We start from the raw sequence: 16,123 nt of genomic DNA on the forward strand, positions 1-16,123 counted from the left end.
GCAGACAGACAGTGGGACGGGTGAGTCTAAGCTCAATCTTAAAGAATAAGGCAAATGCCACTGGAATGCAGGCCTCCTTCACAAAACCTACAGAACTTCAAATATGGAAGAATATCCTCCCCCAGAGTTAAGGGTATCCCTCTACCCAACCCCCAGGAACATCATAAGCACCTCACTCTGTCCCACTCAATCCAGGAATTTTACGACATCATTCATCAAGAATAATGGAGTTCATTCTTAAATAGGGGAGTCCCCACTTCCCCTGCCAAAAAACAACCACAACCACAACCACAACAACAACAACAACAACAAAAAACACCAAAACAGTAATAATAACCAGGAGTTTATAATACTGAATACTAGGAGTTTGTAAGACAAGCCATATTAGAGTGTTTAAATTACCCCTCTAAATATCATCTGCTTCATACTATCTACATTTAAAATTCTTCCTTCAGAATCAATGTTCTTAGTCCATTCTTCCAGTGATACAGGCTCTTTCCTTTGAACAACAGGCCGTTCCCCCAAATCAATCTAAAAATAAGATAAGCAATAACAAGTACATATTTAACCAGTGAAATGAAATAAAGGCATACAGAAACCAAATTTATAATACTATTTTTCAGACATGACTTCTAATACTTCTAAGATCATCCCTTATTTTCCCATGTTTAGTTTAACTATAATAGTTAGCATTACATATGTTTCCCTTCTACTGAACACACAACAAGCTGGGTTATAAATTCAGAAACAGGAAACCTCACAGACTAAAAATATTTGTTATTAAAAAAAGTTCTTTACTATTTTGGGTTCAATTACATACATATAGAACATTCGACATGTAAATTCTATAAGAAACCTTCAAACCAAATGATATGCTGTATTACTTAAAAAGAAAGAATATATAACTATTCCATTAATCATATTCTAAAATTAGCTTTCCTTCTAAAGTTTGTATTTCTCAGAATTGATTCATGACCCACTGCTTCACTTGGCATTTTCTATAGTGTTTTATTCAATTAATAGATGTTGGTAATTTTAAAATACTATTTGCAAGATAAACCCTTTAATTAAGCACTAACATTTAGATATTTATAGTTTTCTAACTATGTACAAGCCTAGAATTGTAGCAAATTTAAGTCTTGCTGAGCACATATAAAGATCTGCCATAATTCAGGCCAAAACCCATCTTACTTAAAAAAGGAAGCATTACATGAGAATAAAAGCCCTAAAAGTAGTATCCTGACTAGCTGTCTCTGATGCCTATGAGAAAACATGCAAGTAAGGAACAGAACTAAGAGGCTATAGGAAAGGTTCGCTCTTCACTCTGCTATGCACTCAATGAAACAAACTTTTTTATTATCAAAATGTAATCAAAGAAGAGAGATCCAACATTAATCAAGAAACAGTATAAGATAGAGAACAAATGAAAAATTTAGTGGCAGGACAAGCACTCATTGTCAGATATACCAGCAAAAAGTTGTAAGAACAGATTATGGAAAGAGGCAGATATCACCAAAATTAAGTTTCTATTTCTATAGTACACGTTCTCCTGTTAAAACATAAGAGCTATATTAATACTAATCTTTACTCACTCTTGTGATGACTTCAAATCCTGGTTCTTCTTGTTGATTTATCTTTAAACCTGAAATAGCATCACTAAGAAAATCTGCCATTTCTGAAGGTGGTCGTTGATGTGTAGAGGGATCGCTGCCTCTCAAACTGTCAAAAATGTAGTTTGTGACTTTGGAAAATCCTATCATAGTTGCTGTGTAAGGGTCCTTTTTAATTTTCTATGCAGTAGGAAGAAAAACATTAGCATTATTAATTCAAATAAAGAAAAATGAATACTCCAACATGGGCAAAAAAAGCAAAGCTTTTCAAAAGAAAAGAAATCAGGACTAAAACAGAGTGTTCTAAGATTATCTTAAATTTGTATTTTCTTTCTTGGAAGAAAAATTTAAATTTTCTAAGCCAATCATTTCATTTGGTTAAAATAGCATAATAAATAAGTTAATGCTACTGATTGAATTGCAGATAAACAAATGATTTGCAGGCTTCACTCAATCTGCATACATCAGAAAACATACGCAGTGCTTACTTTCCAGTGGTGAATGGCCCACAACAGCTTTCTTCTGTCTAGCAGTCCTGCCTTCACACAAAAAAAATTTTTCTTGAAGTGTGTTCTACCATGCTATTCTGACACAAAATATTTGACTGCTAAATTTAAAAGCTCATATTTAAATATCAGCTGACATTTTAATCTAATTATGTGAATAGTAAATCATGCCAACAAGAATAATTTATTCTGGGACAGTGCTACTCTGGAAAACGGCAAAAGGTTTTTCTACTGTTAAGTGCTAGGGTAACTACTGAAGCCCAAACTATTTGCTCATTCATATTTAGCAAAAATAGTTATTTATTAAATAATTAGTTTCACAATAAGTAAAATTATCCTCTTATTTCCTATTTCAAACAGTGTTTAGTTCTCTCTCTCATCCTCTTTCCTAAAAAGTTCCCTCTATATCTTATTAATCTCTACATCTTCAAAACCAGGAAAAGAACAGCTGGGACACAGCAAGCTCTCACATATTTGTTAAATGAATAAGTGAATAAATAAATAAATGAATAACTCATCTCATTACTTTACATAGTCATCTAAGTGACAATTAAATTTACTTCTGCCTATTACTAAGTGTACATTTTTAGCCTAATGCAAGAACAACACTCAAATATTCTTAGGGGAATAAGATTGTCATGACATCAAAACAACCTACTTAAATTCAAACCAGATTTTTGCCTAAATTGATCATTAATGAATTGAAACTGGCTTACTCTGTCACCCCTGACCTAATCAATAAAAGCTATGATACAACTCTACTGATGTCTAATTTTAGTATTATAATAAACGGACAAACTGCCTTATGAGTAAGAACCAAGGAAGCCTCTGAGTCTTGCAAATAACATGAAAATGTATTGTTTCTGTAAAATTACAGAGAATAGTTCCAAAAAGATTACATACACAGACACATACACACACACACACACACACACACACACACACACATATATATATATACCTGTCTCATTCTGCATACTCTCTGAGAAGATGAGAAGTACGGGGCACATAAAATAATGCAGTCAGAATAATACATGATAGATTTAAGAAACATACTTGTATTAAACCATATGCTGGCTCATCAAGAAGATTTTCAAAAGACTGTGAAAGACTCTTATTTTGACAATTCACAAGAAGTGTTCTTTTATCCTGTGGAGATCTATAATAAAAAAGAGGATTTGCAGAAAATACTAACACACTGTATCAATTACTATATGAACAATTACTGACACAAATTGTTCCTTACAAAAAAGAAAAAACCAAAACATTTTAATGTCCAGTTCTAGAACAGTTTTCCATTAGCAAATATTTAGTAACTATTTTAAAGGAGCTTCACAACTACATGAAACATAAAATACAAAATTAACAAATACTAAATTAATACTCTGCATATAACATAAATAAAACAAACATAAAGTATATTTTTATTCCAGGTAAAGCCAAAAGGATTAAACTGGAATGTACCTAAATTCTTCTCCAGAATTATAGTAGAAAACCATTACAAGATACCTGGTTTTATTATCATAAAAATTAAAGAAAGCCAAAACAGACATTAGGAGTCATCAGTATGTAATATTTACATATAGAAAATATGTCTTATTTTGAAACGGTTTCCACCTTCATTCACATCTTAGTAATATTGTAATATAAGATGTTAAAAATGTAAGATATATTAGTTATTTGATAAAGATCATTAATCATGCTAACCATAATTACAAATGCACACACATGAACATATTTTAAAAAGATTATTATGTATGGTTTGGGTAATACTATGTTTTTAGTTTTTGCTTATTAAACTATAGAAGCAAGTCTCTTCACATTTCTTAGTAATGACAGAATTTAACAAAATGTTTTCAAAACAGACATCTAATTTCTAGTTATCTGACAAATTATCCAGTCTTTTTTCTATTTAGAGAGCTTTATGACTTAGTTCTAATAAATCGAGAACTTTTCTATGTTTAAAATAAAAATTAAATGTGTTATTTTGCTGCTATACACCTCCTGTTTATTATGTTTGAGATAAGATCTTTAATAACAGTTATCTCTTCTCAATTCTAACATAACAATGCAACAGTAATGCTAGAGGGAATATGAAATCTAAAACAGGATCCTTATATTCTTACATAGTCAGAAACAGCACTCAATCTGCATATACAACAATAGTAGCTAATAAGCCCCTTGGCTTTTTAAAAGGGGCTGAGGTTGAGTCATCTGATATAGGAGGAAAAAACCATACATTTTAAAACATTCACTTTTCTGAATATTTTGAGGGGTCACAATTAATAGGCAGATTTACAGATTCTCTCACAAGGCGTTTTTTAAATGATAGACCTTGAAATGTAGCATCAGAAAAGAAAAGTAGCTAAAAAACAAAATTTTATTCATAGCACAGTGCTGCTAGCACTGTCATTTTGTTTCTAACAATAAATTAAGTCAATTTATTTCTTTAAAACCCAAATAAAAAATGCTCATGAAAGCCAAACCACTGCCTATACATATAAAAGAGGAACTAATAGGCAACTTTCAGCTCTCTGGACTCAGATAACTCTATGGCTTCATATCTTAAACAGTGGCCACTAAACTGGAGATCAGAAGATGAAATGACTGGCTTACCAACAAGCAACCACAAATATTTTTAAAAAATAAATTCCTTCTTTTCTTTTTTCGTAACTACTACTCTGTGATGGGGGGTGGAGGAAGCTCTAAGAAGCAGGGAAGATATGAAGAAAGTAAAGACCTGACTGCCCCAAAGGTAATCAACAAAACATTTAAAAAGTACATCAGTCAATGGACAAGTAGTATACTGTTACACTGCTAGGCAATTACAGAGCTCATCATAAGGAAGACTGGTATTCCCAAATATTACCAGAATGCTTCCACCTGCCGGGTCACCACACTGATTTAATCTATAAATACGTATTTTGGGAAGTTGATCTCTCATGTTAACATTATTCAAGACTTTCAAACTCATTGCAGCAGTAAGATGAATGTTTAATGATGCTAATCCAGCAATTCTATTACAGCCTGCTAAACAATTTGAAGAAAACTATAGTCTAATATCACAACTATAGAAATATATCTCCTGAAAATTCTGAAGTATATACCAGGCTTTGGAGTGAGCCTCTCCCAAAGACCTCATAATAAACTCAGAAATTATAAACTGAACAATGCTTATATACCCAAATGTAGCAGTAACTATTTTATATTTCTATTGAGAATGACCAACATGTAAGGCTAAAGAAATAAACAGCATTGCAGAGATTATCAATCAAAACTGGGAATAAAAAATAGAAAGGTACAGTAACAAAATTTTACATCTAGAACCTACTCTTTTAAATAGTTGGTGCTGTTTGATGATACAACCAATTTGGCTTTTTAAGGGAATATTTTACTGCTTGGATATTTGCATATCAATGTAAAAATGGCCCAATATACAAAATAACTTAATGGAATCAACAGGTCTCATTCATATCTTAGCAACCAACTTGGTCCAGAAAGGTAAGAAAAATATATTCCTAGCTCATTCCTTTATGCAAGTGAATATCATATTTTAAATGATGATAAATCAAAGAACACTTACAAACATGAACAAATATGACAGTTTTTCTGGTAAATAAGAAAAGCATCTGAAAAATATTAAGCGTCAAGAAGATGGCCTATGTTGCACTGACTAGATCAGGTTGTTGAGATTGAAAGAAGGAACTACACATGACTAGCCTAGCAGGGCCTCTTCCTAGCGCTTATGAGTCATCTAGGTTGCCCATTCCTAGATTACTGGCAATCTCTGCTGGTCCATATGGTAAGGCCCTGCTCCTGTAAGAGGAAGTTTAGCTCTTTAGGAAGATAAACTTAACTCACTAGGGAAGTGGATTGGGAAGACAACAAGGCCACAAAAGCAAGCCACATTCCTCAATTTATCTTAATCAAAAATAAAAAAAGTTATCTGGTCTAATTCTCTTCGTTTTGAACTCAAAAGAAGATAGGAAGGGTGACCGCTGGCATCCCAATGAGGCTGAAACCAAGATTTCCTTGACTACTCTTCTGTGTGGTCTCTAAAACAATCTTTGACCATAGAAATAAGACTCAGGAAACATCGTTTTGCTGAGGATAACTGTTCCAGGGACAGGAAATGAGAACCCCCTGGCTGACACCTAGTAGAATAAAAATTGGGTATAATATTTAGATATTTTCATTTATGTGAACTTTAACTTAAAATTTTGGGAATTCCACTTATTTGAATCTTAACTAACAAGAACAAGGGCCTTTAAATTTCTCCTTAAGAATTTTGTAATTCACAATAGCAAAGGTGTGAAATAAACCTAAACGTCCATCAATGGTAGGCTGGATAAAGACAATGTAGTATATATACACCATGGAATAGTACACAGCCATAAAAAGAATGAGATCATGTCCTTGGCAGCAACATGGATGGAGCTGGAGGCTATTTTCCTAAAGCAAACTAATGTAGGAACAGAAAGTCAAATACTACATGTTCTCCCTTACAAGTGGGAGCTAAACACCACCACATGGACACAAAAGAGGAAAAATAGACACCAGAGACTACTTGAGGGTGGAAAGTGCGAAGAGGGAGAGAATCAGAAAAACTACCTATCAGATACTATACTTATTACGTGTGACAAAATTATTTGTACACCAAAACCCCATGACATGCAGTTTACCTACTTAACAAACCTGCACATATACCCCTGAACCTAAAATAAAAGTTAAAACAAAAAAGAATCTGATAGTGGGGGATGGCTTATATAAATTTGGGACTTTTTAAATACTGGTGAATATCTACTTGGAACAGCTTTATTCTACTACTTGGACTCTACAAAATCTATGGTGAGCTACATGGCATAATACAATTGGGCATAATTTGTGACAGGAAGGAGACTAGGGAGGGAGCACTTATTTTCAGCCTAGAGCATGGAGGGGCCTTGGAGAAAAAATATTTGATGTACTGTTTTTACATGTTTCAGACCATTCATGGATCAAAAAGTAAATTGCCCTCCCAGTGTCACAGGAGAATACACAAAGCAGTGGCTGATATTAGAAGAATAGCTTTTGAAGTAGTTACTTGATACTATCTCCTTCCCCAAGAAGAGCAGCCACATCCTGGTTCACTAAAAACTTAATGATTAAGCCTAATGAGAAGAGAAACAAAGTATACAAAGCTTTTTCTCTTTTACCAAATCATTAAAGGGTGCAATTAATCACTTAGGCTCACATCTCCTCCAACTCTATCCTCCCCTTAGTTGATTTCATTCCCTCTCAGAGTTTCAATCACTCCCACACATGGAAAACTTACATGTTATCTTAATATACTCTTACAGTGCCATATGTCTTATTCACAGCACTTATTACAGCTGCAATTTAAGGCAGGGGCCATATCTTTTTTGATTACTGCTTTCTTTCCAGAAAACAGCACTGCTGCAACTAAGACACAGTAGGCATTCAAAAAAATACTTGAATTAAATGAAAAAAAAAAAAAAAAAAAGAAACATGTAGAAGGAACACCATTCCATGGCTTCACATTTCCAAATGGAAATAAGCACTTCTCCTAAAGAAACTCTCCTTCCCAGGGACTTAAGTGCTGAGATTGGGAAAGAGTAGGGTAGCATAATTCCTTCCAGGCTCTCTCTCTCTCCCTCTCTCTTACATCTGCCTATCAACAGAGAAGGTGCTTTCATTCTGCTCTCATTCACATCCCCAGTGGTCTGTCCTCATTAGGAAAGCCTGTGGGTATCAAGAAGTAACAACAATAGGTTTAGTTCAAAACTAATCTGGGATGAATTATTATAATGCCATATATCTAAACCCCTCTAATAACATTATTTTCATCACCATCTGATTCTTTTTTTTTTTTTTTTTTGAGGCGAAGTCTCGCTCTGTCACCTAGGCTGGAGTGCAGTGACACAATCTCTGCTGACTGCAACCTCTGCTTCCCAGGTTCAAGCAATTTTCCTGCCTCAGCCTCCCGAGTAGCTGGGATTACAGGTGCCCGCCACCACACCTGGCTAATTTTTTGTATTTGTAGTAGAGATGGGGTTTCACCATGCTGGCCAGGCTGGTCTCAAACTCCTGACTTCAAGTGATCCGCCCACCTCGGCCTCCCAAAGTGCTGGGATTACAGGCATGGGCCAGTGTGCCCATCCCCATCTCTGATTCTCATACTTCTCATTTGTTTACAAATTCAGAAAAGGAAACAAGCTTTCACTTGCTACTCTCATGAAAACACGAACAACACACATTCAAGGTATATATACCCCATAACTGCTTGTGGTTATCAAGACTATCCTTGAATCCATCCAGGATAGAAAACTCTACATCCTGAGAAAAACCCTGTCTCCTAATTTCTTTTTGGAGTCATATAAAGCAAATCTCCAATCTGTTTCTCACAAAAAACTTTCAAAAAGTATTTGTCAAATTGATAATTATCATGCCATTTATTCATTCAACTAATATTTATTGCACATTTGTTATATACCAGACACTGTAGCTAGGAACTAAGAATAATATGGAAACAAGATAGATACAATCCCTATCCTTCAGAAGTTTACATTCTAGAGTAAAACACAAAAGAATAGACAAAATTATTGTATACTGTTAGGTGCTATGAAGGAAGCAAACGAGAAAATTAGATAGCGAGGAGCAGAGACAGGAAAACTACATTAGATGGGGAAAGAGGGCATCGTGGAAAGCCCCTCTGAGACATTAAATGGAGACCTCAGGGATCAGAAAGAGAGGAAAATATTCCAAGTAGAAACAGTATGCATAAAGGACCTTAAGACACAAAAGAGTTTAGGGGGTTTTAGGAACTGAAAGAAATCTGCATGAGTAGAACGGAAAAGACAATGGCATGAGATGAGTTTTAAGAGATAAACAGAGCTAAGACAGGGCAGGCCCTTGTTGATGACAGTGAACAAGTTTGGATTTTATTTAATGTTGCATTGAAACTTCTCTTCTTCACGTTAAACCACATCCTTCAATGAAATATTTTTCATAGGACCATTTTGATCCCTTCCTTACCCCGATTATCTCTTTAATACAGAATAGGTAGTCTAGCACATTTAAAATGCAGTGTTTATTACTTGCAGTTCAAGCCTACTTCTCCAAAATATAATCAGTAAAAAGTAGAGAGGGGCTACCACCTCCCTCATCCTAGATATTAAGCTTTAATCAACAGTCTCAGACCAAATGATCTCATTTGTGAGTTATGTCACAACACTGATACTGAGCTTACTATGGTGCTAAAACTCCCTACTCAATAACCATAACCTTCTATTCCAATCATGACACTGTCTCTCCTGAAATCTACTCATCCTCTCAATGGTAACTTATTTACAGGTTCTCACTTCGAGATCCAAGATCCACATACCACCAACCAGGTCTGACTTTCTTACACTTACTGGCACTGAACAGCTTGCCTATTGCCAGCCAGAGGTGATTAACAAAGTAGGGGAGAATCTCATGCCAGAAAATACACAGTCGAGACTCTTCCAGTTTTTTTTTTTTATCACTTCTAGCCTTATGGAATCTAAATTTAGGCAAGGTGTTAAATTCTACTATAAAGTGAGGGCATTATGAATGAAGTTAGTGGCTGGGCCCAGTGACTCACGCCTGTAATCCTAGCACTTTGGGAGGCCGAGGCAGGCAGATCACCTGAGGCCAGGGGTTTGAGACCAGCCTGGCCAATATGGTGAAACCCTATCTCTACTAAAAGATACAAAAATTAGCTGAGCCTGGTGGCACATGCCTATAATCCCAGCTGCTCAGGAGGCTGAGGTGGGAGAATTGTCTGAACCCAGGAGACGCAGGTTGCAGTGAGCCAAAATCGCACCACTGCACTCCAGTCTGGGTGACAGAGACTCCATCATAAACAAACAAACAAACAAAGTTAGCAATCATTCCCTGCAGTTCTCCCAAGCCCAAAACCTCAACTTCTCCCTTCTCACCTCCATATATCTAATCCATCACAAAATCTAATCCTAAATACTCCAATACTTCCATCTTTCCTGTCACTATCCCAGTTCAGGCCACTTTAATCTCACCTGGATAACTGGAAGAACCTGCTAACATGACCCAAATGCTTTGTGCTTTGGACTTCACTCAGCTCTTTGGCCTCATCTTTAACTGTATTACCCTCCCCTCCTCATACTTTGCAGACTTGTAATACTGAATTAATTTGCCGTGTGATTACATCATGTTTGTACTCTTCCCTTGTAAAACATGCTTCCCTCTAAATATCTCCTTCTCTTTCCTTATAATGGTCACTCATTTTTCAGGTCTCTACTTAGATGCTTCTTCCTCCAGGAAGTCTTCCTTGATCCTTACTCCCAGTTTGAATTAAGTGCCCCTCATTCCTTCCCAGGAACTCCCAAAGCAGCTGACATTTCTTTCATCTTAGTTCCTCAGCTTTAATTGCCAGACTATGAATTCTCTGAGACCCAGGAACACCCCTGTTTTACTACTAAATATGAAGCAACTGCCACAGTGTTGGGATGTAATAGATTCCCAAAAAATATTTGCTGAAGAGTAAGAGTGAGGAAGCATGTGTGTGTACAGAGGCATACAGGTAACTAAATGAGAGACAAGATTTTTGGAAAGTGGTAAGGCCCTGTCGTCCAACTGAGAAATAATTTTACAAAGGACTTAGGACTTGCCTGACTTAATGCTGCAACATCACAAGTATAACTGTGTATTTAGTAGAAAAAACATAATAAAGGGTAAATTAGGTAAATATATAGGCCATAAATTACTAACGCATCATCATTCATTTAAATGTAGAAAAAATATTAAACTACTCTTTTCTTTGTAACAGTAATTAGGTGGTAAGTCTCAGATTCAAATTACTAAAATAACACAATATTATTCAGTCGTTATTCCAAATAAATCAATATTCCAGAAAAAACAAAGCTGTTCATGTCCTCATATGCACATAGGTCACTGATGCCCAAGGTCAAGTAAAACTAGTTTGCTTTGGGATTAATACAATGATCCAGTTTCAATAAGTAGAAAATAATATGATACTTACTCACACAATACCACATATTTTTCAAGAGATTCAATCAGTAGTTTGCTATCTCCTTGATGAAAGCGTAGAGCAGGGAGAACGACGTCATCCTTTAGACAGAATACCAAATACGACCAGCTCATACCCTCTTTGTTTTGCTTGATTGATTTCAGGTCTGTCAAACTGAACAGGAATGACCATTTGCTTTTCCCATTTCTATGACTTGGAGCATCTTAAAAACAAGAGAGTGGGGCAAAATATTTTTGTTCACCTTTTTAAAAGGTACTGACAGTGCTCTCCGTGACTGCATAACATAAATTAGTTGAACCCAGGAAATCAGTACAGCACTCATATTATTATGGCTTCCACCTGTATTAGATATGGCAACTTATATGTTCCTCTAAAAAATGATTTTTAAAATAGTTATCCTACCACACATAAATTTTTTAAATGTTATTCCTATGTAAAATATAAGCTTTGCCAAAAAAAACTGATCTTGGCTTTGTAAGCAGGTGGACTGGATTCATATTGCAGTACTACCATCTTACTAACTGAATGACATGGGGCAAATCATTGAATGTCTCTAAGCCTCAGTTACTTTGTTTGTAAAATGGAGATAATTATACTTACCTCCCATTGTAATTCTATTAATAAGAATTAGGAGATAATACTTTTCAACTAACTAGTACAAGCCAAGTATACAGAAAATTCTCAGTAAATGTTCATCTTTTCCACTCCCCCCAAAATAAGAATAGCTTAATTCTCTTGAAGAGTCAAACAAAACAAAACAAAACAAAACCTTTATTCCTTCATTTCCTTTTGTAATTATTTTTAGGACACTACACTTAGTAGTGAAGTAAGCATACTGATATAAAAAATAACACTGGAGTGAATATACAACATTCTATTTGCAGAAAAACAAAGTACGGCAAGAAATTGAGGATGAAAAGATAAAAAGTTGTGAATGCTTCAAAAATAATGAATACATTCAATTGCTAAATTAACTTTCTACTAAATCAAGACCTCAGTTCAAACCAAATTATAGTTATGTAAAATACAGCATGTTCTGAGTTTGTGGCCTTGTTATAGAAGCTAAAATTCCAGGTTTGCGAACATTATCATAATTGATAACAAGCAACTTAAACATCAACTATTTAAAAAAAACTGAAAGAGAAAAAAAATTTCTTCTCACTAATGATGCTATTACTTACAATTCACTTCTAATGAAAAACACCATTTTAACAATTTAACTCCAACATAAGTAAGTCGTGTCTCTGAAATTTCTTTCCTAAAATGTTACTTAAGAAGTATCATACTATCCTGCTATTTAAGACCTTTATTAATTCTGTCCCATACTACCAATCCCACAAAGATAAACTACTTAGAATGAAGCTGCTTACTAGACTAGATCAGAAGACATATTAATCAGTGTTGACCTGCATGTATGTATCACCTTTCTATCTGCAATCATCTCCAATAAGATCTCTTGAACTCATAAAAAGAAATCTACCGCTTACAGAACCTCTATCTGCAAGGAAACCACGCGTCATCATTATTTCATGGACACTTAAACAAGTATCATTTGAAGGAAGCTAAAGTGACTTATCTATATACAATGACCAGCAGCTTTCACACCAGTCTGGACAGTGAACTCACATGTAAGATACACTAGATTAAGTGCCATGTATCCACTTGACTACTTTACATAATATTTCACTGGTGTTTATATTACAGAGCTCATAAGACCACCTCAAGCTGATACCTAAGTGAGAACAGTTCTAGAATTTCAACTTATTCATGAATCATTTAAATGTGAATGTACTTAGACTACCTAGAACAGATGCATACTGCTAGCTTATCTGCAAAGACCAAAAATATTTCACAGAAAAACAGCAATGGGAAAAAGAAGAAAAAAAAGAAACCCAAAAAACTACATATAGACAATTTTTTAAATTAAATTACTCAACGGCACAGAGTATTTTATCTAAATTATTGCAAGAAAATCATATGAAGTATATTAAACACTATATGTATGCTATATGAATTATTAGGAGTTTGTGTATATTCAAGAATAAAGGTTTTACATAGATTTTCCCCTCATTAACAGAAGAGACATATATTACATACAAAATGTCTCACATATTTCCACATTTAAAGCTCTGACAAAGAAATATTTAAATTTAAAGCCCTAAGAAACAAATATTCTAAGCCTTCTACCAGAATAAAAGCTTCATGAGAATAGGAACTTTATCTTATTCACAGCTATATCCTCAGTACTAGAAGAGTGGCTAGCATACAGTAAGTAGTCAAAGACGAAAGTTCTGTTGAATAAGTGAATTAACAACCTAGTATCAAGTCAACATAAAAGTAATCTGCAAATTAGTCTGCTGCAAATAGCTGGCTAGAAATAGAAATAGTTACAAAGGAAAACAGAAATCAAGAGTGAACTCAAACTATTTTTCTACTCAAAGTAAATGTAAAGAAAATTTAGTTCTAATGAATTTACTATGTCACCAAATATATGTAAAAACTATCTCCAACACACTAACATGAGAATACTAAATACCAGAAGAACTGAACAAACAGCTCTACTCTTCTTGTAAGTAGAACAGTTCAGTAAGTCTCTATATGCCTTGAATAGAATTAACATCAAGGACCAATTTTATTTGGATGGATCTCTAGAACGAACATGAGACAGTTTGATGTTCTTGGAAGGAATATTTAAAAAAAAAAAAAAAAAAAAAAAAAAAAAAAAAGGAATATTTCCAAAACATTTAACCTGTCTGGTGTATAACAACAAAGGATGTAGCAGTAGAAACTCTTATGAAATATAAAGCAAAAATGCTCTTAAGAAATATAAAATTAAATAAGTCTGATAGTCAATTTTTTAAAGGTTTGTGCCAAATTGACTTTATGCCTCACACAAAAAAGAAAAAAGTACAAAGTTAAAAATGAGAAGGGTAAAAGATAAGAAAAACAAAGGCTTTTTCTTTGGGGGGGGAAAAACTTTTAGAAAATAAAAAAGTTTCATAATGACATACATTTAAAACCTCTGGAATTTCTAAGCCTGAGGGTTCAAAATAAACCCTCAAGCTTAGAAATGAACCCACGGGCTTAGAAAATGCCTCCTTTTTTTTTTTTGAGACCGAGTCTTGCTGTGTCGCCAGGCTGCAGTGCAGTGGCATGATCTCAGCTCACTGCAACCTCCACCTCCCAGGTTCAAGCGATTCCTCTGCCTGGGACTTACAGGCATGTGCCACCATGCCCGGGTAATTTTTTTGTATTTTAGTAGAGACAGGGTTTCATCATTTTGGCCAGGGTGGTCTTGATCTCCTGACCTCGTGATCCACCTGCCTTGGCCTCCCAAAGTGTTGGGATTACAGGAGTGAGTCACTGCGCCCGGCCTTTAACTTTTAATAACTACAAAATAAAGTCTGTTCACTTTATAAGATCACTCTGTGGTCAAGCCATAAGCAGGATTTACCTCTGTCATTTTTTGCTAAGCTATACAGCTACTACACAGAAGTTCTCAACTCTGATCACACATTAAAGTCATCTGAAGACCTTTTAAAAAGCACAGATACCCAGGCTGTATCTCTAGAGTTTGATTTTTGGTAGTATTTTTTTTAAATCTAACCTACCCAGGTGATTTCAATGTGCAGCCAAGGCTGAGAACTACTAACAAAGTGATCTTTATTGTCAGATTATGCTTTTCTCATCCATGTATTGTTTCTTTTATGAAATTCTGGGCTACAAACCTGTATAGCAATATTACTATACTGAATACCATAGGCAACTGTAACACAATGCTAAGTATTTGTGTATCTAAACACGTCTAAACACAGAAAAGGTGATGCACTGTGCTGTGACCGTACAAAGGCTATGATGTCACTAGGTGACAGGAAATTTTCAGCTCCATTATAATCTTATGGGACCACTGACATACAGGTGATCAGTCACTGAAACGCTGTTATGTGGCACATGATTGTATATATGCAGAAAGGAGAATAGTCACTGAACATATATTAAGAGAAAACTGCAATAAGCCATGAAGAGTCCAGCAAAATGCTGAAATTAGAATGGTATGGTTTAGTAGTATATTCCACCTCTCCCTGTTACTTTGGGATAAAATAATATGATTATTAAAATTCTACTAGATTAAGAAAAATGTGCATGAAGGAAAGCCAAAGCAATTTTTTAAAGTGGTTCTATTTTCTGCCATTAATAACTATAAAATAGAGCAAGTATTTTAAAATCCTTTTTTGAAGCCACAACCAATAAAACAAAAAAAGAGATGAAAAGGGAATATCACTAAAATATGATATTTATACATATTAACCAAAGAAATTAATCATCCTTCTCACTGAGGAGCATTCAAGAATCTTCTTTGCACTTTTATTAGTATATTATACTGTAGCAAATCAGTTTAAGATTTCAAAAGATTTAATTCATACCTCCATTGGTATGTGGTTTCCTTTTAAATGAAACTGTATTAACCATGTCCCATTCTGCTTCATAACTGTTCAGATGTTCTGATCCTCGATGACCTCTTTCTTTTGGGGCCTGAGTCCATTCTACAACTGAACTGGAGTCCTAAAATAATTACAACATATAAAATATTTAAAGTTTAAAACAAATTTAATTTCAATCCATAACATCATCTCAGCTTCAATGTTTGTAGGTTGGCTGCAGATGACATCACTGGTGGGAAATCTGAACACCATTTCCTATCCTTTTCTCTTAGTCATCTTTATCAAAAAAAAAAAGCAAGAGAAGCTTGACTAGAATCCCATACAGTCAGAGTTGCCAATGAAATACAAACAGAAGTCAACTCTGAAAATGGTTTTGCTTTCATAATAAAAGCCTCATCCCTTTTTTCCTTTTTCCTGCTTTGAATGTAACCATGCTGCCTAAAAACAGTCATCCTCTGACTACAGGGAAAAAGCAAGAGAACCACTGCAAAAAGCTCCCAACCTCTAAACTTTTAG

The 16,123-nt window shown here is 34.7% G+C and overlaps 1 protein-coding gene across 7 annotated transcripts in view; it reads right to left on the minus strand.

Moving 5' to 3' along the window:
- TBC1D15 (TBC1 domain family member 15) overlaps positions 1-16,123 on the minus strand; it is an 83,179-nt gene that overhangs the window by 26,460 nt on the left and 40,596 nt on the right. For 4 of the 7 annotated variants that reach the window (XM_033221253.1, XM_033221255.1, XM_033221257.1 and 1 more), the window contains 6 exons: positions 15,590-15,728; positions 11,157-11,367; positions 3,173-3,275; positions 2,099-2,149; positions 1,593-1,790; positions 403-531 (listed from right to left, as the gene is read on the minus strand). In XM_033221253.1, the coding sequence (XP_033077144.1) occupies positions 403-531; positions 1,593-1,790; positions 2,099-2,149; positions 3,173-3,275; positions 11,157-11,367; positions 15,590-15,728 (831 nt within the window). The remainder of the gene's footprint in view (positions 1-402; positions 532-1,592; positions 1,791-2,098; positions 2,150-3,172; positions 3,276-11,156; positions 11,368-15,589; positions 15,729-16,123) is intronic. The other 3 variants (XM_033221256.1, XM_033221259.1, XM_033221254.1) reach the window with 1 other exon arrangement.

The sequence above is a fragment of the Trachypithecus francoisi genome, unplaced genomic scaffold (assembly GCF_009764315.1).
Source record: "Trachypithecus francoisi isolate TF-2019V2 unplaced genomic scaffold, Tfra_2.0 Lachesis_group11, whole genome shotgun sequence".
NCBI classification, from domain to species: Eukaryota; Metazoa; Chordata; class Mammalia; order Primates; family Cercopithecidae; genus Trachypithecus; species Trachypithecus francoisi.